General features: G+C 43.0%; 1 protein-coding gene across 1 annotated transcript in view; it reads left to right on the top strand.

Annotated features, from left to right (window-relative positions):
• Positions 1-287: 287 nt before the first annotated feature.
• Positions 288-15,850, top strand: part of LOC106137418 (baculoviral IAP repeat-containing protein 6) — a 53,642-nt gene continuing 38,079 nt past the window's right edge. The window contains exons 1-14 of the mRNA XM_060949323.1: positions 288-520; positions 722-906; positions 2,786-2,914; positions 4,114-4,349; positions 4,712-4,913; positions 5,627-5,864; positions 6,205-8,926; positions 9,106-9,360; positions 11,183-11,370; positions 11,728-11,951; positions 12,396-12,527; positions 13,006-13,146; positions 14,500-14,658; positions 15,281-15,429. Coding sequence (XP_060805306.1) covers positions 343-520; positions 722-906; positions 2,786-2,914; positions 4,114-4,349; positions 4,712-4,913; positions 5,627-5,864; positions 6,205-8,926; positions 9,106-9,360; positions 11,183-11,370; positions 11,728-11,951; positions 12,396-12,527; positions 13,006-13,146; positions 14,500-14,658; positions 15,281-15,429 — 5,138 coding nt within the window. The 5' untranslated portion in view covers positions 288-342. The remainder of the gene's footprint in view (positions 521-721; positions 907-2,785; positions 2,915-4,113; positions 4,350-4,711; positions 4,914-5,626; positions 5,865-6,204; positions 8,927-9,105; positions 9,361-11,182; positions 11,371-11,727; positions 11,952-12,395; positions 12,528-13,005; positions 13,147-14,499; positions 14,659-15,280; positions 15,430-15,850) is intronic.

Here is a 15,850-nt window from a genome sequence, read left to right as displayed (position 1 = left end):
TAGGGCTGGCTCCATGTTCAACTTCCTAGATTCGGCATGTACCAGAAAAAAAAATTATTTGTATTCGTGTGTACTAGCAACACTGCCTGCATCAAGTGCATGTAGGTAGTAAAAAAAATATATTTTTTCTTACAATAATGTACCCTTTGTTGCCTTAATAATAAAACATTTATAATTACAAAAACAGTATTTATAAAAATAAAAATTTTTCATTTAGTGTTATTTTATCATAAAGGTTTTCTTGCGAAATTTCACTACTGGCCACCTTTTGTCACAGGAGCATTTGACATAAAAAAAATATAATTACAAATGGCGTTGTAGACAGATGTGTTCACGGCCACGATGGGCGATGATTCTTTGATATTACGAGAAGATGGTTATATTCGCATGAACTTTCCTGTTACTTCATTAACATACCATAGTAATTTGAATATAATATTGGTGAAGACTGACGTAGGCGGTGTACACGTTTTGGATGTGAACTCTGGTGTGATACTACAATCTTCATGTCTCTCAGCGGGTAAGTCAGACGCGTATCTCGAACAAAAGATAGTTTTGTGGAATCTGCTCGAGTGCTCCTTACAATGGTGTACAATACTTGTTGCAATCTTTGAATTGTGATGACAGAATGCTGGGTGCATTGCCGTGTCCTACATTGTTGGAACGGTTGACAGTTCTCGATAAACAATTGGAACATCACCGGGTTGCGTTTTGGTTGTAGATGACGGTGGCACGCTCGGGGTCGAGTATGCGGCGGGTGCGGATCGTGTGTTCGCCTGGGACAGCAGTGGAGTGGGCGCCCGCACCGACTACAATGGGGTGCTGCTACTGCACACCGTGCTTCAGCGCCCTTTGCCTTCCTCACAACCGGACAAAATAATCAGAATAGAACTTGTCTTATCTGAGGTAAAGACTGTTCCTATTTGATTGCCATACAATCATTGCACCATATTTTCTATGGTATCTAGTCATCTATGCAAAATTGCTTGCTGATTCATGTCTATGGTGATTATAAATTTCTATTTTCTCTACCATTCTGTGTTGATAGATTCTTACGTTATTCTTTTTAAACTTTACATTATTTTTATAAGTCATTCCAATAAGAAAGCCTCATAAGGATTAGATTGACCATTTATGCATAAAAATATGTGCCAGAGGTTATGTGTTATTCTGGGTCATAGTGAACTATATATCTTTGTGAAATTAATCATTACTTAGGAAAATAATTATATCCCAGGAAATCATTTTGTTCACTGTGCCGCATGCACAAACTTTTTATATAAAATAGTTTACCTACAATTGGTACCATCACACAAACCAGTTTCCAATAGAATTAATACATGTATCATGATACTTACTAGAAAAAAAAACAGACTTTATTGAAAATATAACTTTATAAACATATTATGTAGTTGAAATAAAGTTATCAACATTTCATCTTTGACAACAATTTGAATAAAATTCAATAGAATGCAATTCAATAACTTTATTTCTTGAAATCTGATTAAAATATACCTACCATTAATTGTATAAAGCCTATTTATGGTATTGTTTAATGGATGGTAATATATGAGACCTATATATATGTATATATTTATATATTGTATTATAAAATAATCTTCAATGAAAATGAAAATAACCTGGCCAGTCTTTAGATGTTTAACTCATATTTACAACTTATACAAGTCAACATAAGTCTACCTGTACTAGTTTACACTTAATTAGTTTGTCAATTAGATTTCTCACAATGCTGGCTCATAGTCATTAACTAGAGTGCCTACCTTAGCCATCTTCTTGCTTATCAGCCAAAAAATGTGGTTGAAAGTATAGGCATTGGGAACACTAAAAATGTTAAAGACTGTGTTAATCACTGTGTGAGTTGGCTGGGCAACAATTTATATTCTTCTAAGCTTAAGCCCGTGGCTCTACCTGTGTGGAAATTACCCTCCATACTCCACACTATAAGTAAGTATAAAAGTTAATAAAGATCGTTCAGTGGTTTTGATATGAAAGTTGAACAAACAAACTCACAAACACACTTTCACATTTACAATTTCGGCATTAAAAATATTTTTTTTTGGCCCACATTGTATTTATCTCTGTTTGGGCAATTGGTAGAGTGGTATATGGAATCAAGTGCGCCTTAAGTACATTTGGTGCAGTAATCTTTTAAATAAGTAAATTCAAACGTCATTATGCAGATTTCAACATAAGTCCTTAGATTATCTCACTTACACAGCTTGGACAGGAAACATTCAACAGGACTGTTACTTTAGACTGTAACAAAATTAATTTTTTATTTCCTTGACATTGGATTATACTAAAATATTCTGTACCGACATGGAATTTGAAATGGAGAATGAATTTATGTATGTTGCTTAGACTAAACATACCAACCTCTCTATTTTTCGGTTTCAATGTTCTCAAAGAGTTTTATCTATTGGTAGTTTGTAGTATGTAGTCCAATTAGACTAACACCCACAACCATATAGTATTATTTGAACCAGGTGATCCAGGTAGATAGTGTAGAATAGAATAATTGTTTATTTGAATATACTCACAATTTGTTTACCGCAAATTATAAAAATACATAAATAAGGGGGATAAACGGAGCCAATAAGTCAAGTCTCAAAAAAACTCAAATGTCACATTCAGCTGTATGGCTTAATGATGGAATGAGCTCCAGATGTAATTAAATTTATTATGTGCTGACTACCACCATAAAAAATGAAATAAAATAGGAGAAAAAAATTAAAAGTAATTATGTTATTTATTTATTTTGTAGGCGGTGCTGCTCTACCAATGCCTGCAGAGCCTGGACGTCCTCTCTATCGAAGGCTTGACGGACTTCATAAACAAGCTCAAGAATGCCATAGACGCGGAGCCACTGCGGAAGGGCGTCAAAGCACAAAAGGTATGTATATATTAGTCTTAAGACAAAATCCTGATTGGACAGGATTTGTCTTAAGATTAATGGGCCTCATAAGCTCACTGAAGTTAGTTAGGAGGCCACACAACAATTATGGGTGCAACAGGACACAGATATGGAAGAGACATTCAGAGGCCTCCTATGCTCACTTAGGTTGGAGGTGTTGAGCTATGTAATAACTTGATTTACCCAGTTCTAGATCCAAACCTGTCCACGGGGAACACACATGGAACTTTTGTACTAATTGGAAACAGTAGATAAAAGCTAGTGTAGTGAAGGTACCATAAATTAAAACTGGTTCAAATAAACAATGATAAGGTCCAATAAGTGTTAAATTGATTATTAAACATAAATACAAATAGTCACGTCTATATCCCTTGCCAGACAGAGACAACAGTTTGAAAAAGACTGAAAGGTCAAGTTCAGCTGTATGGCTTAATGATGGAATTGAGATTCAACTAGTGACAGGTTGTTAGCTCCTAGGCTATAAAAGTAATCCCAAGTCAAGACGTGACCATATGAATGTATTTATGTAGGTGTACTTTAGGCAAGTAGGTCTTTATTTAGTCATTCTTTGTATAGTTAGTCTCCTCAGTTAATAATAGTTTTTATGTACACAATGGGTATAGTGTTAAGGAGTATTTAAACTATGTATTGTAATCAGTTTTTGTAACGAGGTTTGAATAACATAATGAAACAATAATGGTGTTGTGTAGTACAAAATCAGTTATTGTATCATATGATTCTTTAGAAATATAGTTAGATAACCGTACTGATAGAATTTGATACAGTCATAACACTACATTTAAAAAAATATTTATGCTTAGCTCTCATAAATTATTTTATTTGTATAAATAAAGAAATGAACAGCACTGGGCTTTTTGCTTCCTGACTTGACACACTACTTGTATTTTCAGGAAAACTCAATGTATACTTTGAATCATTGATGTTAAATTTATTAAAAAATACCGTTAGTTCTGAGTATATCATTTGGTTGGCATTGCTATTATTTGACGCCTTAAAAAATGTAAATACATCAATGGAATAATAAACGTATGTTGTGTCTCACTTTGACATCTTTAGTTTACATATATTCGATTATTTTAAAGTCTTGCATAGTCAAGGATAAAGTGGCCTTTTTATATAAAAAACCTTCAGTCTTGTGATACCGTGATTTGTTACAGTGGAGTACGGTGACAATATGCCTGCCACAGTCCACCGTCCGCCTGGTCACAACCGGCGTAGTCCAAGAGCTTAAGGGGCAAAACCGGCGGATTCCGGCGTTGGCCATCGCATCGGCCGTTGGTCAACGCGCTAACGAGCTGGTCCCGTGCTCCCGGGACGAGGACGCCAGGCCGCAGATGTACTCGGAGGCTGAGAGGAAGGAGACGTTCAAGAGGTGGCCTCATATGGACTACAAGTGAGTTTCGGTTTTAATAAATTACTGTTTTATATTTTAAGAGCTGCATGGTGACAATTGTTTGATTTTAGTGTTGGTCATCATGCTAACGAGCTGGTTACAACATTACTAAACTTCTAACTTTAAACCCAACAGTTGATTATGTTAAGTATAGATCGTTAACGCAAAATAGCTGAACTTTTTTACCTACAGCTATAGCGCAACCACATAATAAAAATAGTGACAGAAAGTTAAATGTACTACTAAATTGAAATATATCAATATGCGATACATTGGTGCCCTTAATTTGGTATTATTAATTTTCTTAAGCAACGTATGTTTTATTCACCAAGCACCAAACAAATACATATATCTTATTCCAGATGGGCCCTACCAGCGCGCATGGCCCAAGCGGGCTTCTACCACCAGCCGTCCCCAAGCGGCGACGACCGCGCCATGTGCTTCACCTGCCTCGTGTGCCTCGTGTGCTGGGAGAAGTCCGACGAGCCCTGGGTCGAGCATGAGCGGCACTCACCCAACTGTCCCTTCGTCAGAGGAGAGTACACGCACAACGTGCCTATATCGGTGAGTTATGTCTACCATTAGTAACATACATACATACATATGATCACGTCTATATCCCTAGCGGGGTAGACAGAGCCACCAGTCTTGAAAAGACTGATAGGCCACGCTCAGCTGTTTGGCTTTGTGATAGAATTGAGATTTAAATAGTGACAGGTTGCTAGCCCACGGCCTAAAAGAGCAATCCCAAGTTTATAAGCCTATCCCTTAGTCGCCTTTTACGACATCCGTGGGAAAGGGATGGAGTGGTCCTATTCTTTTTTGTAATGGTGCCGGGAACCACACGGAGAGATATTCACCTAACTGTCCCTACGTCGCGTCGGTGCTATAATATATTGTTGAGTGGAGATGGGCACAATTTGATTCAAGGGCACTTCATATGTCGTAGCACCAAATATAAGCAATAATTTATTGTAAATAATACATACATAAATCACGCCTCTTTCCCGGTGAGGTAGCCTGAGATTACATATTTCCATTTGCCACTATCCCTGCATGCTTCTTTCGCTGCATTCACATAAAATGTCTGTATTAATATTAAGTTGATTTAGTCATCTACGGTTCCAAGTTTGAGCCTTGCTAAGATCAAGAGGGTAAGAGGGATCTGCAAAGTGATATAAAGTTGAAAGTGTTTTTAAATTTATAAAATAAATTGTGTCGTTTTTCATTCATTTGGTCTCTTCCTGGACACTATATTAATTTGATCTTCTCTCCAGGTCACAAACGCCACGGCCTGCGCGGTTCCCTGCTCAAACGTGACCGTAGTTTCCAAAGGGAACACAGGTGACCTCATCGCCACAGGCACGACTGAAGGCAAGGTCAACATCTGGAAGTTTGACTGCGGCCTCAAACTGGTCAAGTATATACACCTGTCTCCATATGATTCCATCTTCAGCGGTATACTGGCCACGGATTCCAATAAAGTGTGGTCGACTTGCATTGAGAAAGATACTTGTAAGTTGATTTTGATATTAATGATATACCATTTTCCAGTTTTAATTACAACCATATGTTGAAACCATGAATTTTTAAGTATTATATTTTGTGTTTTTTTTTTTAATAGTATCATTCAATATTTTTCAGTCTACAAAATAGTATTTTTCAGTAAACACTGATCATAGAGATATACTTGTGTTTTTAAGATTGCATATATGTAGATATTTTAAAGTTGGTAGAATAGGTGGTAATTAGAATTTGTCCAGATATAATCAAATAACACCGAAATGTATTTAATGTATTTACGTGAGTTTTCAGACTAAAGATTTTTATAGTTATAAATTGTTTTTGTCTACAGCTACCTATGGCATTGAACTCACAGCAATGGCGTTCGTCGGCATGACGATAAAACAGGAGACATATACACAAGCACAAAACAATGAGAATCCCGAGAAAGAGACCAACAGCAACAAAACTAAGCCCGCTCTCATTTGCGCGGTCATTGTGACCCGGACTACCTGCCCTTCAGACCAACCTATCAAAGAAGATTCCAGCAAAGCACTCTTCGACTACGGAGACAAGTCCAAAGAGAGCGTGCAAGCCATGAACGATCAAAACGAAGCAAAAAGCAACCTGACCCCCACAAATAAAATGCTCTTCCTCTTAACTTATGACATACACAGCTCTTTAGCTGGATCCATAACAACAGTTGTACATACATCCAACAGCAGCGGTAATTCCAAACCGGGGGGCAGCAAGAAAGCCTGCGCTGTGGCCCGGACGGACGACGCGAATATTTATGACGAGATTTACTTCCAGTATTCAGATGAGGACACAGACCTCCCGCAGTGCACAAACAGTTTGATTGATGAACAGATTAGTAATGTTATCAATTTGAATGCTTCGTCCAGTAAAGCAGACTGTAAGATCTGGGAACCTAAGAAAATAATTTACACAAAGCAATTCAAAGTATTAACGCCACCACCTCCAACTGTTTTATTACCCGAGTTACCGGAGTCTGGCCAAGGTAGCATGTTAGACTTTGTTGGCAAAATTTCACAAATGAAGAGTTGGAAGAGTGCCAATTTGTTGGACTCTGTAGGAACTAAACTAGTGGACCAGACTGATGCTGTACTGCAACAGGCAGACCCTATAACACATTATCTTAATATGAACGGACCTTTAGAAATTTCCGATCTGAAGTGGTATGAGGGTGGGGATGGGACAGAGAAGGTGAAAGTGACGACTTTCGGCGGCGGTAAAGTGGGTACCCAGACAGCTGTTAGTAACAGTAATAATGACGGCTTCGACAGCGATCCTCCGCAAGAGGAAGTAGTCTCCCCAGGCATAGCCATCCAGTGTCTTAGTCTTCCAGCCAAACTTAACCTCAGAGATGACTCTAGAGTTACTCACCTCCTGCCTACTGAAGATAAAGAGCATTTACTTGTAGTCATATCGTGTATAGAGCCTGAGAAAATCAAAGTAGAAGAAGAGATGGATCCAGACGGAGATGTAAAGATGGATATAGATGAGATGGTGGAGCAGCCTGATAGAACTGACAAGTCAGATGCAAAAGCATACTTTTTACTGTTTAAAATCAATAACAAAACCTCTATATACACTTTGGAAGACAACCCTGTTAGTTACAAGGAGTTACCATACAGTGAGAGTCCGGTGGACATTTGTCTGTTACCAATGGACAAGCACGAGCAGTATTCGTTCGCGGCGGTCGGCGTCGACGGTAGTTTGAGACTGTACACATTGCCAGATTTCAAGATGTTGTCAGAGAAGCGAGTGTCGAAGGGGCTGTTCACTTCAGTAGTGTACTGCGCGTCAGTGGAACGCCTCAGCGTGTCCACGAAGCATGGAGTGATTTACTTCTACGCGTTGAATAATGGCGAGAAAGATTCCACCGGCGACATCGACGAGGACGAATTTGCTAATATAGATTTTGACATGCTACAAAAAGCACCGCGAGAGGAAGTTTGCGGGCCGACGCCTGCGCCCGTGATCCTCGCCAATAAAGCTGATTTGGACATGGGCGACCTGGAGTCGTTAATATCGTTGACAGGTTTCTACGGCACGAACACTACGGTGCCTTACAGCGCGGTGGTGCCTGGATTCTGGTGCGAGTTGTCGCCTGCTCAGCGTTCGCGGTCTGACCACCAGAACAACAGAACTTGGCGACTGCAGAACACGTCTTCAACGTGGGACGAACACGTGCTGGAGCTCACGCTACCTTACAGCGTGTCACTCGCTCATATAGAGTTCGGCTTCACCTTGCACACTACTTGTTCCGTCAATTTACCGATTATTCAAGTCACACTGCTCAAACAAAACCTTCACGGTATTGGATATAAGAAAGACGCGTTTCCGAGTCACAGGTCCGAATCTCCGCTCCATTTTCCTGTAATCGACGCTGACATGTCGTCCAATTTGGAGAATCCTGTAAACAGCGAAGAGTACTTACAGGCGCATAATGCTGAAATACTTGCCGGACCTTTATTGCTGTCGTCCGGTCTAGATTTAACGCAACAATCCGGTACTTTGATACTGACGAGTCCTAGATTGTACAGAGCCAGAGGAAGAACTTTTCTTATACATATAAAAACATTATTTGACCCGGCTAAAGACATGACCAAGGGGATAAAGACGAGCGAGAATAGCTCTAAAAAGTCCGGATTTATCGGTTGCGATTGGTTGCATCAGATTTCATTGACGGTTCGGTCAAGTCCGCACACTGACGTGCCTATGGAAAGGCAGCAACGGATAGCGATGTTAGAGTCCAATACGTTTTTGAACACGCTCTTTGAGATTGTAGTAGGAAAGGGAGATAGTGAGCGCAAAAAAATTGCTCTTGATTTGCTTATATGGGTGATCTCAATTAGACTGCAAAGGATGCGGTTAGCGAAATCGGAGAAAGGAAAAGATAAGGATGGTCAAAATCCTGTCGAGGCACAACAGCTAGAATGCGTTAAGATAGTAGAGAAATTCACAGATGCACTCATAAAGAATTGCATTTTATGCGCTAATAGAAGTATAGCGAAGAAGTGCGTCAAAATTATTCTAATCACAAGCGAGTAAGTATAAAATTCATTTAATTATAAATTCGTTTCTAAATTATCGGAATTCAAATAAAAAAATCTGTTTTTTCACTTTAACATGGAGATAAAATTTGTTTAAGATAAGGGTAATACTACTGCCGACAAGATCTCTAACGTACTTTGCTACTTTTGTCTAATCTCAACCGTCTTTACAGGGGCGTGAAACAACTGCCGAAACCCTGGAAGTGCACATTCGAGACGTCTCTAGTGGAGTGCCTGACGTCGTGCATTCCGTACCTCGGCGCGTGCGTGTCCGCTGGCGCGCTGCGCTGGCTGGCGGCGCTGGCGCAGCACGCCGTCACACGCCAGCACGCGGCCGCGCTCGTGGCGCACTGCCGGGCGCTGCTGGAGAGCGCGGCGCGGAGTCTGCGCGAGCGGGGGGATGTCTACCATTACTTGTTGCGGGCCAGGTCGGTATACAGCTAGCTGCGTGTCACCGCGTGTCACAGCACGCCGTCACACGCCAGCACGCGGCCGCGCTCGTGGCGCACTGCCGGGCGCTGCTGGAGAGCGCGGCGCGGAGTCTGCGCGAGCGGGGGGATGTCTACCATTACTTGTTGCGGGCCAGGTCGGTATACAGCTAGCTGCGTGTCACCGCGTGTCACAGCACGCCGTCACACGCCAGCACGCGGCCGCGCTCGTGGCGCACTGCCGGGCGCTGCTGGAGAGCGCGGCGCGGAGTCTGCGCGAGCGGGGGGATGTCTACCATTACTTGTTGCGGGCCAGGTCGGTATACAGCTAGCTGCGTGTCACCGCGTGTCACAGCACGCCGTCACACGCCAGCACGCGGCCGCGCTCGTGGCGCACTGCCGGGCGCTGCTGGAGAGCGCGGCGCGGAGTCTGCGCGAGCGGGGGGATGTCTACCATTACTTGTTGCGGGCCAGGTCGGTATACAGCTAGCTGCGTGTCACCGCGTGTCACAGCACGCCGTCACACGCCAGCACGCGGCCGCGCTCGTGGCGCACTGCCGGGCGCTGCTGGAGAGCGCGGCGCGGAGTCTGCGCGAGCGGGGGGATGTCTACCATTACTTGTTGCGGGCCAGGTCGGTATACAGCTAGCTGCGTGTCACCGCGTGTCACAGCACGCCGTCACACGCCAGCACGCGGCCGCGCTCGTGGCGCACTGCCGGGCGCTGCTGGAGAGCGCGGCGCGGAGTCTGCGCGAGCGGGGGGATGTCTACCATTACTTGTTGCGGGCCAGGTCGGTATACAGCTAGCTGCGTGTCACCGCGTGTCACAGCACGCCGTCACACGCCAGCACGCGGCCGCGCTCGTGGCGCACTGCCGGGCGCTGCTGGAGAGAGCGGCGCGGAGTCTGCGCGAGCGGGGGGATGTCTACCATTACTTGTTGCGGGCCAGGTCGGTATACAGCTAGCTGCGTGTCACCGCGTGTCACAGCACGCCGTCACACGCCAGCACGCGGCCGCGCTCGTGGCGCACTGCCGGGCGCTGCTGGAGAGCGCGGCGCGGAGTCTGCGCGAGCGGGGGGATGTCTACCATTACTTGTTGCGGGCCAGGTCGGTATACAGCTAGCTGCGTGTCACCGCGTGTCACAGCACGCCGTCACACGCCAGCACGCGGCCGCGCTCGTGGCGCACTGCCGGGCGCTGCTGGAGAGCGCGGCGCGGAGTCTGCGCGAGCGGGGGGATGTCTACCATTACTTGTTGCGGGCCAGGTCGGTATACAGCTAGCTGCGTGTCACCGCGTGTCACAGCACGCCGTCACACGCCAGCACGCGGCCGCGCTCGTGGCGCACTGCCGGGCGCTGCTGGAGAGCGCGGCGCGGAGTCTGCGCGAGCGGGGGGATGTCTACCATTACTTGTTGCGGGCCAGGTCGGTATACAGCTAGCTGCGTGTCACCGCGTGTCACAGCACGCCGTCACACGCCAGCACGCGGCCGCGCTCGTGGCGCACTGCCGGGCGCTGCTGGAGAGCGCGGCGCGGAGTCTGCGCGAGCGGGGGGATGTCTACCATTACTTGTTGCGGGCCAGGTCGGTATACAGCTAGCTGCGTGTCACCGCGTGTCACAGCACGCCGTCACACGCCAGCACGCGGCCGCGCTCGTGGCATGACTTTAGCTCCCCTAAAAGCACTATTTATCTGTAATTTTATGAGCAGTTGAAAACTTAAAGCTATGTAAACGACATAATGATACAAACGTTCCACTGTTAAATAACTTTGTCTTTTTCAGTTTTTCACTGCCCAAAATTTAATCAAACCTTTTTTTTTACAGGTTCGGCTTGTACGGACTGCCATTAGAGCGAACAATATTCTCGTCAGAAGTGCCAGAATTGGGCCGTGGTAGTTCCACTCCCGTGACTTACGCTAGCGTCCTGGCCGGAGACAGTGGTACGACCACCACGCCCACTACCAAACCGGACTACCATCTCAAGGATCTGCTCAATCTACCACCGGAAACGGGTGAGTGTCTTTGTTAAATCTAATCGAGTATTCTGAACGGTTCTCTTTGAATTATTTTTAGAATTTGTCTGAGATTGCAAAGATACCTAAATTGTTCAAATTATATCTTGTCTATTTATTTAAATTTTGACTGTTCTTTGAAGTTACGTAATCCAAATTTTAGAGCCATTAATAAGTTCTATTCTAATTTATATCACACATCATCAACAGTGTTTATTGCCAGTCATATCTTTGTCCATTAGATTAACTTTTTTAATTCAATATGTGTTAGTCTGGTGCCTAACCAAACAATGCCTGTATTTCAGTAGGTTTTTTTTTTGTCGTTTAAATTTTCTCACGCAGTTTCGTTCTTTCCAGACTGCAAGACACCCACGTCATCATCATCGTCGTCATCGCCCGCGGCGTGGTGGGCTGCCAACAACGGCGTGGGCGTGTTCGGAGCGGGCCTGAGCGAGGCCATGCCCCTCCACGTGACGTGCCACGTGGCCTCGGACGGCACCAAGCTGGAGTCGCACGGCAGCCGCCACCACCCCGCCGTGGTCAGCGCCATGCCCGCGCCGCCCGTGCCCGACCAGCACCAGGTATACGAGACCTCTCTAACTCGCAGCTGTCACTACTGGTCTGTGGAGAGCTGGAGATTGAAAGATCTTGGGGAGAACTTAAAGAGAATTTTTCGAAGTGAACTGAAACGATAGTTTGCATGTGCAAAAAATTGTGATGGCATATTATCGACTGCAGTCAAATAAGCTTTTTTAGTTCAGTCAGGGCCTGGCAAAGACATCATAATCTATACATATCAAATACTTTGCAGTAGGTAGTAGATGTATGTATAGTGTTTTGATTCAGCCTACTACTCCCAACCAAGTACCCGGCAGGTTCTCTAGGAGGCGATAAGATAAAAGCGGACTGTACCTAATATATAATGTGAAATTTCGATTATGTTATTTACCAGCATCCCTTTAATTCAAATAATTATAATATTAAACTGTGCGAATTATGATTATATAAATACATTTCTGTTTCAGTTGTGGTCCGTGATGAAAGAGGGTCACAAACAGAACTCTCAAGACCCCGACTCTCTGGAAGACGTGGAGAGCTCTTTGATGGACTGTGATCCCCAGGAGAAGTCTGAATTTTCGGAAGACAAAATCTTCAAGGTAATAATTGTCATCACGACCAAGCGGTTTGGATCGAAACAGATAGCAATTTGGCGTCAGATTCAATACAGTATTGTTATAGATAATTGATTAAAATTTTCATCATTTTCACTTAGATAAATAAAACTCTTTTACTTAGAATGCCGATCGACGTGACTATATATATTATGTATGTACATACATATGGTCACGTCTTTATCCCTTGCAGGGTAGACAGAGCCAACAGTCTTGAAAAGACTAATAGGCCACATTCAGCTATTTGGCTTAATTATATAATTGAGATTCAAATAGTGACAGGTTGCTAACCCATCGCCTAAAAAAGAATCCCAAGTTTATAAGCCTACCCCTTAGTCGCCTTTTACGACATCCATGGGAAAGAGATGGAGTGGTCCTATTCTTTTTTTGTATTAGTGCCGGGAACCACACGGCACATTGTTATATGTATGTATGTATGTGTAGCATAACGTATCGTCACCAGGAGCACGAGCAGTGCGGCATCGCGTGGGCGGCGCTGGTGACGCGGCCGCCGCAGCACACGCTGGTGGTGGAGCGCATGCACTCCGGGGCGCGCCGCTACATCGTGCTGGACTTCGGGCACACAGTGCGACTCACCGATCTGGTAGGTTTTTATGTATAGATACATACATATTTTGCTTAATGAATCTTAATGCTATTATTATGGATTATTTGAAGCTCTTATTATAATTTTAATTTCTAATATTAATTTATGAATTAGATCCACAATAACAGATATACCTATATTGTACGTTCTGTTAAGAATGGGACACATTGAAACATTTATTATTATATATTTAAGATCTATGTAAAACATGTGTACCACAATAAAGATGATTTGATTCGAGTTTATCCACCTTACAGGGTAGACAGAGTCGACAGTATAAAAAATATCACTGAATGCCCACGATCCGATGTGTATGGATTAATGATGAAATTGAGATTTAAATAGTGACAGGTTGCTATCACATCGCCTAATAAGACTCCTAAGTTTATTAGCCTTGCCCACACACTGTCCTTTTTTTTCCTTTCCTTTGCTACTAGACCAGCATAGAAGTACACAGCATTAGATGAATGCGCTCCTATTCCTTAAGACGCTGTTTACGACATTGTAGATATGGGAGTGGTCATATTCTACAGTGCCAGGAACCACACGACACAGGTGTACACTGATGATGTGCTCATGTTACAATGTTGATGTTTTTTGTAGCCATGATACATGTCTTGATGACCATGACTTATGTTAACTAGTTTCAATTTCTCTGCTAACAGGCTAAACATAGGTCAGACTTTGTAATTACCTCATCTTTCTACTTCTAGAACTTGGTAAAATGTGGGATTATGATGATAATTTTATCATTTATTCATTCCTTCCTTAATTTATGATGATTCAAATGACATATCAAACTTTTAATTGAATGTTTTTCTTGTTATGTCATGTTACTAAAAGAGCCTTAAAATATGGAAGTGAAAGGTTCAAGAAATAGGGGAAGACCGAAAAAGAGATGGATGGACGGCGTAAAGGATAGTATGAGGAGAAAGGGAGTGACCAGTGAGGTGGCAATTGACAGAAGTAATTGGAAAAAACTTACATACTGTGCCGACCCCACGTATAAAGTGGGAAAAGGTAACGACGAAGAAGAAGAAGAATTGAATGTTTTTCTTATTTTATTTTATATAGTGCCGTGTGGTTCCCGGCACTATTACAAAAAAGAATAGGACCACTCCATCTCTTTCCCATGGATGTCGTAAAAGGCGACTAAGGGATAGGCTTATAAACTTAGGATTCCTCTTTTAGGCGATGGGCTAGCAACCTGTCACTATTTGAATCTCGGTTCTATCATTAAGCCAAATAGCTGAACGTGGCCATTCAGTCTTTTCAAGACTGTTGGCTCTGTCTACCCCGCAAGGGATATAGACGTGATCATATGTATGTATGTATGTATGTATTTTGTAGATAATCCCTTCGTGTTCGGACCTGGTGACGCTATGCATTGACATCTGGGTTACCAGCGAAGAGACCGACAGTGTGAAGTTGGCGTTTGCGACAGATATAGCGAGCAAACATCTCGTATTGACAGACATACAGCCGCCACCTCTCTGCCGGTATATGAAGGTAAGGTCCCACCAAATTTTCCTCTCTAATCAATCGAGATTGATTGATAAGTTAATTTATAATTGAAAATAAATATCGATTTTTTAACACTTTTTGTATCAACAATGACGTTTTACGCGTAGGCGAAGTCAGGCCAGGTGGGAAACCTTCGTATTTGGTCCATGTTAAGTATACATTGTGTCATGTGGTGTCATGAATGTGAAAATCTGTCTGTTACGATTGGGAGAGGAACCTTCGTATTTGGTATTGGATAATTAATTAGAAACAGCCTTTACCGGTGGCTCCTCTCGCGTGTATTTAGCGCCGCGGTTAAAAATTTTCAGTATGCATGTGCACTTTATCGCACCACCAAATTAGTTTTTCTGTTTGGTCAGCTGGTTGACTGGTAGAGAATGCCAAACGGCATTAAGTCCGCCTTTTTTAAATTTTTTTGTTCAATAAAGTTTTTAGAAGGAATACTTCTAAAAACTTTATTGATGCATTTTATGCATTCTGGATCTAATTATATGGGATGTAGTTCAAAGATTCGAGGTCGAATTTGGGTTAACTTTTTAATTAGGAGGCACTAATCAATTGCATCTAGTCTTGAAGTTACTAATCTTGATTTTCATTTTGTTTTCAGATAACAACTATAGGCCGCTACGGCATGTCAGCAATGAAGTGCAAGATCCCGCTGGGTTGGTTCTACGGCGAGATCGCAGACATCGCCAACGTGCAGGCCTCGGTCAACGCGCTCAACGCGCTGCAGCAGGACCTCACGTGCCGGTTCAGGTACAGAACCATCAATAGTATTAACCTACAAAATTGATCGTCAAAACCCTTCTTTAACAGATACATAACAGCAACCACTCGAGTCTTCTACCAATAGTATTTTACCAACTACATAATAATAACCTACAAAATTGATCGTCAAAACCCTTCCTTGCCAGATACATAACAGCAACCACTCGAGTCTTCTACCAATAGTATTTAACCAACTACATAATAATAACCTACAAAATTGATCGTCAAAACTCTTCCTTACCAGATACGTAACAGCAACCACTCAATCTTCTACCAATAGTATTTTACCAACTACATAATAATTGAACAGCAGCATTGGATTGAAATTGGACAGAAATGTCCGAAAGTCATGTCAGCGGGGCTAGCATTGCATGTGCGATATACTGTCGCTGTCCCGTTTCACGTCTTA

The sequence above is a fragment of the Amyelois transitella genome, chromosome 18, assembly GCF_032362555.1.
Source record: "Amyelois transitella isolate CPQ chromosome 18, ilAmyTran1.1, whole genome shotgun sequence".
NCBI lineage: Eukaryota > Metazoa > Arthropoda > Insecta > Lepidoptera > Pyralidae > Amyelois > Amyelois transitella.
Note: the sequence above shows the minus strand (reverse complement) of the source record. Positions and strands in the feature narration are given on the sequence as shown.